Here is a 13,126-nt window from a genome sequence, read left to right as displayed (position 1 = left end):
CACAAGCCACGGGTATCCCGACTCCCCTCCCTCACCACTAGAGAGCTCTCTGAGCTCGCGACCCAGAGTGACGGCGTGATTGCCACCTAATCAAGGAGCAGTCGAGACCATAATTGGTCTGAGACACTGCCGAACCAGCAGAGGGCGTCCCTCCGGAGTTTGGCAGACGAGACATTCGCTGTGCGCGGCGAGAGGCTCTGGTGCTGGCACACGGAAACTGGAGGTTTTCATGGGTTTCATAGATTTTTCTTCTTAGGCGACATTTCTTGTAATCATGGCACCCACATTCTATCCATGACTTTTTAGACCAGGCAGATGTTTGTAAACCAAAATAACTAGAATGCTTCTAAAACTTACAATCTTTATTTAAAAACCCAAGATGCAAAATTCTCAAGAACAAGATGCAATATTTTTCATGGAATGCAAACAGCTATTGATATTTCAAATCCATACCTTCCTTGGCAACTGTGAAGTGTCTTGTTTGGATGTCGGAGGTTCCTTCTGTGCTGTGCGGGGAGGTGGGCTAGCGGAGCTGCCGTTTTGCTGATGCCTGCTGGTGACAAAACGCCAACCACCCGCCGCTGGCTTGGGCCGTTTTGCGAGTAATTAAACGGTGAATTCCCGGAGCGCTGCCGGTACGGTGTCGACTACTTTGGCTGATGACAACTGTAGCCTTTCTCATAAAGCTTTGTCTAGTAAAAAGTAATAGTAAAAAGCACGATTTTACTGTTGACCAGTAAAATTCTGTTTCATAAAGCAAAAATTACTTTTACCTAGAGTTGCAAATTTACTAGGTTACTATGGCGCAGTTTTACTGGTGACCAGTAGGAAGATCCTGGGTTGTGTTTCATAAAAGCACGTGCCGTAGTAAAAAAGTCGAATGACGTTTGCTTTCGTGCTGTCAATTTCACCCTTGCTCTACCTTGCAGTAAAACAGCTTACGAGTTTTGCTTTTAGCTTTAATTGTACTTTATGTCTTAATGCGTGTCCTGAGTTTTCGGCATAAACCTTTTATTGGCAAATAACAAACTTCATTTTTTTCTTTAAAAATATCTATTGTTGCTAAAACCTCACGTTAAATCATATGAAAAGTTGGCTCTCCATCCTGGGCAACTGATCGAGGTCAAGAGTGTTTCTGGCAAGCTAATGTGAAGTGGAGATATGTTCGAAACGTTCAAAATGTGAACTGCGATGGATTTTCAATGAAGGAGAGACATTTATTGGAAAAGGACAAGACACGGACAACGGGCCATCAACTGATACATAATAAAGGAAGACCCAGTAACCGAAGTATTTTCGATGTCGGCATAGAATAAACGCAAGTCCAACATTAACCTACTATAGGTACCTACTTTAACCTGAACCTGAACTGAAGAAAAAAACATAATTGGTCTTGTGAGTACAAAACAAATACGATGCTGAATACTTTGTGGGTGCTGAACACTTAGATGCAACTGAAGCAAAATAGCGCTCACCGCCGTGACCACTGATGGTTCGAGGGGCACGTTGGAGTATTTATCCCCCTCTGCAGCGCCCCATGGGTACGAACTTACGCATTTTTCCTTGCATTGAGAGGAAAACCAACAACTTTTATAAGTAGTTTGATTTAGACAGCACAAATAGGCATAATATATCACAATCCGAGAAATTAAAAAAAAAATGAAGCACTTTATTGGGGAGCATGCCTCCCCCAGCATATCAAATAACTTCTGGATCTTCTAATGACTGTACCGGTTGGTCGGACGGAGTCATGCATTACATATACCTACAGTGATGCCATCCACTGGGGCTATTGTGTGCGACGTTCTCGTATGCCCACCTATAAGCAGCGTTGTAGGTGACGGTCAGCTACGACGAGTGGGATCTGCCGGCTATCGAAGTCATGTGCTCAAATAACCAACCGTGCACACTGCACAGTGTGAAGGAGAAGGCCGACGAGCAAATAGCAACTTTGACCGCGGCGCGGGAGCGCCCGTACGAGCTCACATTGCGCCGTACTGGCGGCACGTGGAGATCTCTTTTCTCGCCCATGTGTTGTAGATACGTAAGTGTCTGTGCGGTTGTGCGTTTGTAATCTTTGATATAATAACCATGTGAATATGTAACTACAACGAAATACATGCAACTGAAATGTGATGTGCATTTTTTAAAGCCACGTACAGATGTGGTACGGACTAGGCTAGCCGAGCCAGGGAAATCCAACCCAGGGGCCAGGGAAAGTCTAGTCCAATCCAGTGCCCAGGTCCGGGGGTGTTTTCCTTTCCTTTGCATTGCTCTGTAAATGAAGCAGGCAGCAGCTACCGAAAATGAAATGTTAGTGACCAGACGAAAGGTCTCAGCAAAATAAATCTCGACCTTAAAAATTGAGCTCGAGCCAATTTAGGTCAAAAGTCAAAACCAACATGCTTGCAGGGATCCTTAATTTAATGTCAAGAAGCGCACGGAATACTGAAATATTTTAAAAGTGGGTGTGCCGTGGGGGCCTGCTTTAAAAACTCTGACCCTTTTTCATCGAAAACAATATCTAGCTGCGCCAGCTATCTCCAAATCGCATGATTCATCAGACAGTCGCCGGTGCCTTCACGGCATAAATCGATGTTATTTGACAGCTCGTTCAATTATCGATACGTGGATGCTGGTCCCGTGCCGATCATTGGTCTAGCTACCAAGATATATAGCCAGAACTGCAACGGTGTCTACCGCATTTCGACGATCAAAATAAAATTAAAAAGATATCTTCCACACGGAGGTCCCATGACTCGTTTTCAAGCGTTACTGAGCTCCGAAATCTTACTCTTTTACTAATTACTTTTCACTATTGTTTATGAGACAGAGGGCAACAGTGATTAGTAAACTTGAAATCACTATTCTACTATACACCAGTAATAGTAAAAAATGTTTATGAGAAAGGCTACTGGTGGAGTGAGAGCTTTTGGCTGGTGCCGCACTGGGCCAAAGTGCCAGAATATGGACCTGCTTATTTCCATACATGCGCATAATGTAGGGCTATAAATCACTGCATTATGATTTGCTTATTGGTCATTACCCATGTTCATACTTCATTATCATAAAATATTGCAAGAGTAAAGGTCAAGCTGCATGTAATGCATAGCAGCTTAATGACCATAACGACGATATGGTGGATCTGAATATTGAGCAACTCACGTATGCTAATCATTGGGTTGCTGAAAATTTTTATTCATGGCGGGAAATTTGATTTACTGAAATTGTTATTGGAATGGGACAGCGGATTAATGCAAATATACGTATTTTCTTACCGTTATTTTCTTCTTCTTCTTCTTTTCTGAAACCACTTATGATCGTCCCTAGATTATGACGAGAAATACGGCTTGAGGCATAGCTACTTGAGTACGAGACTTTTCCATTTTAGTGTTTACTCAACAAACATTCACTTTTGGATTGATCATGATTTTCTTTTTGAAACACCACACTCGCTCATTTATGCATTTCGCGGCAAAACACTGCATTTCGCATACCACATGGACATGGATAACATCATAATCGCTTAAACGGACTGTCAATTCTCTTGAATGGTCTCATTTTATGGGGTGATCTGCTGGCATTAGCGACCAGCGCAACTTAAGGGGTTTGCAGTGTAATGCATCATATTACTTTGTTTTTCTTAGCAGGATTTTCGGACCTGAGTTGCATAACACTTTGACAACATCATCAAGCATAGGGCAGCATCTTATTTTGTACATTATTTATACACCGACAATGTTTTTGTTTTCCTCATTTTTTTTTTTTGTCTTATGACGGTGCTTGAATATTTCAAGGGATATTTTAAAATACGACCATATTTTGGTCTTGCATTACCTATCATCCAGCTAAAAAAGACACATTTTGCCTGGGTCACGTTTCAGATAACGCCCAACTCACTTCGGCCATAAAACGACGATTTAATAGATAGATAGATAGATAGATAGATTTGTATTTCAGACTAACAGTCCATTGCTATGAGTTGATGATGCTATGATTAATAATTTGTATGCCTCTCGTTTCGCACACCATTCGTCTCCGTTCCAACTTAGGATGATACTCTTAACCTAGAACACTTGTCCCGTTTAACATACCACGTTTCCTCTAGACTAGGCTCCAAGTAAGTCACTAGCGTTTCATGGACCTCTCGTCTTCGTTCCAAATAGGTCGCTCTCGGTTCGTAGAACGCTCGTCGGCCCTTCCAACCATAAAATCCGCTCCGTTTCAGGTGTGATCATATTCGGCTCAGATCAGGAGGTAGCCGGCGTTATGCGCGCCGTCCGCCGTATGAACGCAACAGGCCTGTTCTCGTGGATCGGCTCCGACGGCTGGTCGGCGCGATCACTCGTCTCCGATGGCAACGAGCCCGAGGTTGAGGGCACCCTCTCCGTGCAGCCGCAGGCCAACCCCATTCATGGCTTTGAGGAGTACTTCCTCAACCTGACCGTGCAGAACAACAAGAGGAACCCGTGGTTTACAGGTGAGAGGGGTGGGAGAGAGAGAGAGAGAGAGAGAGAGAGAGAGAGAGAGAGAGAGAGAGAGAGAGAGAGAGAGAGAGAGAGAGAGAGAGAGAGAGAGAGAGAGAGAGAGAGAGAAAGAAAGAGAAAGAGAGAGAGAGATTTGTTTGCTGGGAGAGCTGGTGAGAGGTGAGTGATGGGCGTCGATGGAAAGTAATGAGATTGTTTGTCAAAGACTGCGAAAGTCCGCTGATAGAAGTCATAATGATTCAATGTGGCTGCCGCGACGCCATGTCTACACCGTTCATGGCAGCCGAAGGAATTTATTTGCCATCGGTAGTATCCAATATCAATAATTCAATAGAGCGTTGGCGATTTATGGTCCAATTTCCGGTCAGGGCCTGGCCAGCTCCGATAGCCGCATGGTGGTTTGACCGGCTTAAAAACACGACCAAATCGCCGCTTCAAATTCCGCTCAGAATTACTGGGACACTCATATGGGTCGCCAAGTATGCCCAATTTGCGAGTGGGATTATGCTGGCTTAATTCCATTACTTACTGCTTATGAGTATTCTGAGTGGAGTCCGAGTTGCTGGGACGGTGAGACCTCGATTCAATTGGTGGAGGAGGCGCCGCCTAGCACCCCGCGACACTATAGTTTCATTTTAATTTGTTTGCTTCTGGATGTGCATGTCTTATGATAAATGTTCGGGACTTTACGACCCGACGCCGTTTTCACTAAAATTACGACTGCCCGGCGTAGTGGGCTCGTAGGAAGCGGGCCAATCAGGAGCTTCCGATACGTTCGGCCCCACTCCGTGGATAGTGTTTGAGCAAGTTTATGACGTGATGTAGTAATCCTCGTCACGATCTATGAGTGGCTGTACTTGCAGTAACGACCAATGTATTTTGATCGGTCACGAGGGAAGTACATTTTATAGATGGCAAACTTAATGTATGTTTTGAATTGCCTGCACGATGTTTGATCGAAGTTTATTTTAACGTTTAACCCGGTAGTTGCTGGGGATATTTCGCCACCCGCCGTTTGCTGAGGGGGGGGGGGCGTTAAACGCCCCCAGCCGATAACTCGAGAACCAATAGGCGCAGCGAAACGCACGAGGCGGCAAACGAAAGAACGCGACGAGACGCTTCAGATGAGTACTTCAAAATTGAATTTTGAGGTCACAGGTCGGGTCAAGGTTAGGTCAAACACATGAAATCGGGCTTTCAGTAGCATGGACTTCGGAACCTCGCAATGGGCGCCTCTCGTCATAAACTCTGTCAAAACGGTGCACAATCCTTCATATAAGGCCTACAAGAGTGTCAGATCCATGTAGGGGTCAGTCAAGCATAGGTCAGGGTCAAGGTCAGGTCAACCAGGTAGGCACATATCCCAGAAAATCAAAACTGATATTTGCAGCCTGTGACACATATTTTGTGGGTAATTTTGGGCGTAGAACACGATGGTAGCATTCATTTAATCATATGTGTACGTGTTTAATTCAAAAAGTTCAATATAAGAAATGCATGTATATCATGGTCGTGAAGTAGTCACGAGAAAATGCCAAGATTCAGTTCAAGATTTTGGAAAATGCGGAACGATAATGAAAAATCGAAGACTGCCATTTGATTTTCCATGGTATTGGCAGTCTAATGGCGTTTACGGCATGTCTGTATGTCTATTTTGTGATTTTATATGATTTTTCGAACATTTGCCGTTTTTTGGGCGAAAACTCAGAAATCATGACGTTACTAAAACCTCGATTCTCAAAAAAAAAATTCGACTGATTTTTTTTTTTGGAATTTTGTCACAATATACTTCAATCAATTCCCTACAGGTACCCAAATTTTGGCGCGCCTGCGGTGCGCCGTTTTTATGCTATAGCGCGGCGAAAAAAGTGGGGGCGTTTAACGCCCCCCCCCCCCCAGCAATTTGCGGGCTAAGTGGTAATTTTGCAACTCATTATTTTCAAGAGCGTTTGAATAGGCATATACTTAGAGTTATAATGAAGCCATTAGATTTGCATTGCTGATGAATAATGAATAAACAGCTGAATTATCTAAAGACATAATAGCCGTTTTCACGACGGGCTATCCAGCGAATGCACCTGATTTGACCAAATCTGCACCTAATTTCTTTTACAGCAAATATCTTCATTTTATGAATTTATTTCAGTGTTTTAATCGATGTTGCTCTCTGATAATATGACAAAGCAGGCATATAAGCAATTAGTGCAACCCTAGCTGATAGCTGCTAAGAGACACACTAAACCTGATTTGACCAAATCTGCACCTAATCTGTACCAGACGTGCACCAAATGTGTACCAGATGGTCGTCGTGAAAACGGCTAATATACATATAGGGCATATAGGTACCATGGCAGCGAAGTGCAGAGCCCCTGTCTAATAAACCCGGACTTAGCTTACAAAAGTTCAACTCAGATTGCATGTTTCAAAGCTGCTGGCTCAGTGGCAGGTAAAAGTTGAGAACTTCAAATCAAAATTGAAAGCTCAGCAATCGCGGCCCAAGAAAGCTGGCAGGTCAATCGCATCCTGTGATTAACTGGTCAACAGTGGAAGGGAAAAATTCAATAGTCTTGAGCATAATATTGAACTGAAAAAGCATCGTGGTATGCGACTTCACAACGAAGTTGTTGGCAAGACATCCTCAAAGCCATCTTCCACGTACGAGTCTACCACTACTTTGAAACCAACTTCGAATAACACCAGCAATCGATTTTAGTTTCTATTGATGGCATCGACGGTGTCGTGCTTGGAAACCTGCGAGCGAGCCTCGAACGCACGTCAGCCGACCTGTCGGACAGACTCCAGCCGCTGGAAAGATTAGCCGCGCACAGCTGAGGGGTCTCCTCGCTTTGATCGACCACGGGTCGGCGTCCGTCTGTGACGGCGCACACCCTCGAGTGTCGCCGCCGGCGGGCCAATCAGCATTCAGCCCCCGGGCCGTACCTCACCCCGATCGAGACGGGTCGACGGCGCAGCTCAGCGGCGACAGCCTTTTTTGTGGCCGCGACGAGCGACGAGGGATGGGGAGGTGCTGAGCAAGGCAAAATTACACGAGGGATGGGTGGATGGGCTTCAGGCCGTCTTGTTAGAATTTTGGGTTAGATTTCTCAGGTTTAGGTGAATTCGGTTCATGATGCGTCCTAGAGGATGACGAACAATATGCAAGGAGCACAGAAGTGTCACTTTTTTCTTGTCTGGGACCGATGTGTGAATGTTCAATTTTACGAACACTCGATGCGAGGGAAAGCGGATGAATTTGATCGGTTTTCGGCTGGCCGTCATGACCACATCCGGATTTCTACGGGAGCTCAGCCCTCCGCCTACATGGCGGTCACCTCGGTCCTCGGGAAAGGCCCCGGGGATATACTTTATATATGGCCGGTGATCGGTGACCAGCCGACCAGAAAACGAGAAAAAGACACATGGCTGCGACGGAAAGATACGAGTTGCTCGTAGAATAGAACGAAGAGTTAGATGTTGCGAACCTGGCAGGTGTTTAGAAGAAAAAACACGCAAAGTCCTTTGAGGTGATTAAAGTTAAATTGATATTTTGTTTTATTTTTAACCTATCTTATTAAATGATACAAACCGCAAAAAAACATATTGTTCTCCCAGCTTTGCTGTTTACGAAGTTTGGCCAACGATTTCGCCTAGGCATAGCTTTGTGCTAGCTTCGAATTGCTTCAGTTTGATGGTTAAATCTTCGGAGAATTTGCCCGAAGTATCCGAGCTTAACATCGATTGAATGCGTAACTTTATGGACTCGAGTTCTTCGAGTGAAATATGACAATGATAAATTGTGAATAATATCCATTATTCATGGATTGAAAATGAATAATGGATGACGCCTAGGTTTTTAATAGCATTGTTCGTTTAAAGTTGATTTTGGACTATAAAGATCATGAGCTTAAAGATGATATATTTAGGAAGATCATCAGCGTATTAAGATCGATAAGAATAATACAATATTCTTGATTTGTGCGCATTTAAAATTTTAAAAAACATCTTCTAAATATATATGAAAATTCTCTCTTGCTTGTTATAGTATCGAGCGTTTCGGTATTTAAATATACCTTCGAGTTATTTTAAAGGGAGCTCCCAAAGGGAGCTTCGATATACTTGAGGGAAGCGAATCAGCTTATCCGAGCAATCGGTATAAAGTAAAACCAGCAAGCATCAATAAATACATACCATATAATAGTTTAACTCTCATCGAATCTAATTTAAATTTGCATGCAGCACCTGCACGATGAATCCATCACGCTCATTTAGTGGCTTTTTGTTTCACCATGGCCAGGGTTGGCATGCTGTGCCTCCTGATCCTGCCGTTATTTCCATTGATGAACATTTAGAACCGATAATTTATTCGGCATGTCGTAAGAAATTTGATGGTTTGCAAATATAACATTGTGGCGATAGAGGTTCCTTGTTTTTTTTCGGTGATTCATGCCAGAGATCCTGCCTTTTGCCCGAGGCCCATATCTGACCCCGTCGCTGCCAAGTCTGCTGCTGGCGCCTAACAAAGGCCTCTGGCGAGGTGACTGTGCTGCACCGCGGGGGTTCAGCGGCGTAGCCCATTGTCTGGCGGTCGGCGGTCTTATGAGTGCTGCCTCTGACCTCACTGGTCTCTCCCGCTACCTAGCAGACTCTACCTCTTCACTCATCGGAGCATCCTCATCCCATCGTCCCAGCGTCCCATCGGTCCCACTACTGTCCCACCGCATTATCATCCCACGGACTGAAATAGCTACCCACCCATCATCTCACCATGGCGAAAACCCATACTCCCACAAGGAGAGCCTCTAGCGCCTGCCCTCTACCGCCACTCCAAGCGGCGCTGCGCGACGAGTCAGCATCGGCTCCCTTCCGCCGTCGCCTTCCGCCGCCGCCTTCCGCCGTCATCCCGATGACGCAGATGCCGTTCTTCCGATGACGTAAATGGCACAATGGACAGGAGTGGTCCGATTATGCAGATGGGCGTTATGCCTCCAAAGCGGGACCGCCAAGAAGCCGCAAGGTCCTCCCGGATGCTGAGAAATTAGATCAAGGAGAGCGTTGTGTCAGTGCCGATCAGAGTCCTACGGTGGTAAGGGCGGTGGTTGGGAGGGTCTTATTGGCTGTGGAGAGTCTTGTGGGCAGCAGGGAGAGAATGGGGGCTGGACGAGCGAGGTGAGGGGAAACTGTAAGGGATCTGCGAGAAAGAAGGATAGATAGTGCTGAATGCTGATCGTGCTGTTTTTTGGTAGACCGTTATTATGAAAGACTTTGTATGTGCACATGATCAGATAGTCGGCTGCTTACCTGCAAATGATGAATGCGAGATTTGTAGTATCACATTCGCCCGTCAGTGACCACTGGGAATTCAGGGTATCGAGAAAATTGAGTTTTTATACGTTTATTTTCTCAAAAAGTCACCATATTTTCTCAAAATGCGTATAATATGAATGTTTTTTCAACGGATCATCTCTTGCCGGAGGAGACCCACAACAAGATTTCATCAGAAAATAACACTAGCGGATTGTCACCAGTGATTTCTTTTGTTATTTTTCTGGTTCTTAGTGATAATTCGATAAACTCTCAGAGGAAAGAAGATTTTCTACAAAGCCGGGATCTCAGTCCCAATGTGACACCTTCGGAGACAAAAATCAACAACATATCTCTGCGTCATTTCTAGCATCAGTAAAAACTATATCGGTCCCAAATGTACAAGGTCTTTGTGCACGCGAGGGCCATTGCCTCGATCTGTCCTCACTGCTGCAGGGTGTGCAATTGTGCAATTGCTCGAGGTGCGACTGTTTATTACGTAAGCGGACATTTATGGATACAAAAGCATCTTTAGTGTGGAAAGCACTCCAAGAAAGTAGCCAAAGTGTCGTCACATAAGTATCGCCCAAATGTAATAAAGTACTGTGACGAGGACGATAATCGTTAACAGACGGAAACCATAAATTAAGAATAATGCATTGGATTTCATCACTCTTGTCAGGGCCTCTACAGGGGCTTGCTAGTTTATTGCAACAATTAGAGCTCATAGTTTCCTTTAACAGTGGCCTCATTGGTCTTGGGCATTGGTAAGAGAGTTTGATTTGTTGGTCACATCGTAAAAGAAATACGTTTTCCGAACCCGTAGGCCGTAAGGGCTTTTTTATCTCTCAAATTTGAAAGTAAGCAATGCTACCTTTATTTGGTGGTTATAACCGGTATCGTATGGCGAGCATCGGGTGTTGTTCACGATGGTCCACTTGTCGACATAACAATACAATCTTTTTTAGTCTACCTACATAGACTGCTCCAGATTTCTTTGGATCTCCTACCATCATGTCTATTCTGTACGGACTCTTATTCTGAGGTTGATGAAAAATGTATTTTGACGTGTTGCTACCACTATCACTTCGTGTCACTGCAGGGATGCATGAATATGATGCTAATGTGTCTGCTGTCTTACATGCTTTACATAATGGAGCGAGTCTCTTCATGGTATTTCAGTTTCTACCAAATCTATTTTCGTTTTGCGACACTCCTTAGCGTTGTAACTGAGTTAGGGAAATATTGGACGCATTTCCATGATTATAATCTCAATTCCTCTGAATAAATTGTGTTTGAACCCTCTCAGGCATTCAGAGGTTCTCTTGAATATAACTGCTGGATTTTAGCCCAGCTCTCCAGAGCGCGGACGCTGAGATAACTGTCAGCTCTGAATCAATCCGGCCCTATCTTGCGTTTCAGAGTACTGGGAGCACAAGTTCGAGTGTAAGTTTCCTGACTCGCCATCGACCATCTACAACGAGCTGTACACGCGCAACTGTACTGGGCACGAGCCGGTTACCAGGAACAACACTCAGTTCGAGGCCCAGCTGCAGTTCGTCAGCGATGCCGTCATGGCGTTCGCACATGCCTTCAAGTGAGTGGACCAAAGTGCCGAGAACGGGGTAACTTGTCGCCGCAGAAAGAGAAGTTCTGGGGATTTGTGGGTGGAAAAACAGCATAAATAGGACGTATTTGTCAGAAAGTTGAAAGCACCTCAGTTTAGGAAGTGACCTGATTGCGAGAAGTTGGGAATTTATGTAGTGAAAAACAGCGCACGGAAGAATTTATCTTATCGGAAACTTTCTAGTTGAAGGCTGGACGATATCGGTGGTTGGTAAGAGTGAGGCCACCCAGTCCACTTTCTTTCAGCAACGGCTTGTAATTTGCCGGGTATGCCTACGGTCATGGGAGAAACAAATATTTTGGACACAACAACAACTTGCTGAAACAACTTGCAACCCTCTGAAGAGACATTTATCGAAATTTAAACTGTGAGCAATGGGCGGTTTTCTATGACTTGGAGACCGTAGGGTGCGCATTGGGCCCGCAACATTGGTTTTGGCTAACTGTCGTTATCCCGGTAGACGGATAGACCGCGGTATACATACTCCAATGACAATATCGCGTGTCGTTATGGATTAAAACCGTCACTATCTGATCACGTGATCCTCGCTTCTACTGCTGGTGTAACTCAATCACTTACCTCAGCTGTAGTGAGACAGAAAGTGTCCCGTGTTCGGCCGTTTACACGCTACAACGGTAACGCATTTGATGAACACAGCACAGGGATAATCACAAATTGTGTGTTTGCGCTCTTCTTTGCATTGATGGTCTGGCATGCCTGAGCGCAAAGTGTCTAATAATGTAACCGTTTTTAGGGATATGCACCAGCGCAAGTGCGGCAACATCACAGGTCTCTGCAATGAAATGATTCCGGTAAACGGACCTGAACTGCTCGGATACCTCAGGAACGTAACGTTTGTAGGTGAGTGCCGCAATCCTGAGGTTCATGGTAATGTGATACAATGCTAAAAAATAGTTCAACCGTTGCTGGACTATTTTATGAAGAATAACACAGCTTTTCAGTCCTCTCTTCATCGTGCTTCATCCCTTTCTCCCTCTCACCCTCTCTCTCTCTCCCTCTCTCTCTCTCTCTCTCTCTCTCTCTCTCTCTCTCTCTCTCTCTCTCTCTCTCTCTCTCTCTCTCAAACCCACTTACATCCACCTTGACCATTGACCACACTGTCCCACCCTGTCTCGCCTCCAGCAACACCCCGCGGGCGGTCGCCCCCATGTCGGCTAGGGAGGGAGGGGCACTGTAGGGGGGGGGGGTGCCGAGTGGAGTCCCCCGATAGTGCCCGGCGGCCGGCCCGTGTCCGTACTGATAACATGACGCCGGCTTCCTAGGGGGAGGGGGAGGAGGGTGTTGAGCGCGCAGATGCGGGTGCCAGCCGAACATGGATGGATGCTGACCCAATGATGACGTTAACATATGGGGGCACGTTTGTTGGGAGTGGAAAGGTCAGGCGGAGTCCAGTTGAAAGTAATTGGAGCTCATTGATTCCGTGTTTCGATTTTGCTGTCGAAAGAGCCTAATTGATGTGGTAATTCTGTGATGTATAGACGGCTGTGACCTTGACCGTGTCATAGTCCTCTCCTAAACTCTGCGGCGCATTAGTGTGCTCTGGGAGTTCCGCTTGATTTCCGTTTGGAGCCATTCGTGAAGATGACATGAACAGTTAGAAACGTGTGAGGAAATTAGCTTTCGCCAGATAGACCGCGAAAACCAGCAATCCGCAGCCTCCAACATCTCGGCATATCATGAACATTGATAT

General features: G+C 45.3%; 1 protein-coding gene across 1 annotated transcript in view; it reads left to right on the top strand.

The window, feature by feature from the left end:
- The window catches only part of LOC122375827 (metabotropic glutamate receptor-like), a gene marked incomplete at both ends in the record, with an annotated part of 58,306 nt that overhangs the window by 25,624 nt on the left and 19,556 nt on the right, over nt 1–13,126 (top strand). The window contains 3 exons of the mRNA XM_043355363.1: nt 4,229–4,480; nt 11,211–11,385; nt 12,170–12,276. Of these exons, the coding sequence (XP_043211298.1) occupies nt 4,229–4,480; nt 11,211–11,385; nt 12,170–12,276 (534 nt within the window). The remainder of the gene's footprint in view (nt 1–4,228; nt 4,481–11,210; nt 11,386–12,169; nt 12,277–13,126) is intronic.

The sequence above is a fragment of the Amphibalanus amphitrite genome, unplaced genomic scaffold, assembly GCF_019059575.1.
Source record: "Amphibalanus amphitrite isolate SeventyFive unplaced genomic scaffold, NRLGWU_Aamphi_draft 001932F_arrow, whole genome shotgun sequence".
NCBI classification, from domain to species: Eukaryota; Metazoa; Arthropoda; class Thecostraca; order Balanomorpha; family Balanidae; genus Amphibalanus; species Amphibalanus amphitrite.
Note: the sequence above shows the minus strand (reverse complement) of the source record. Positions and strands in the feature narration are given on the sequence as shown.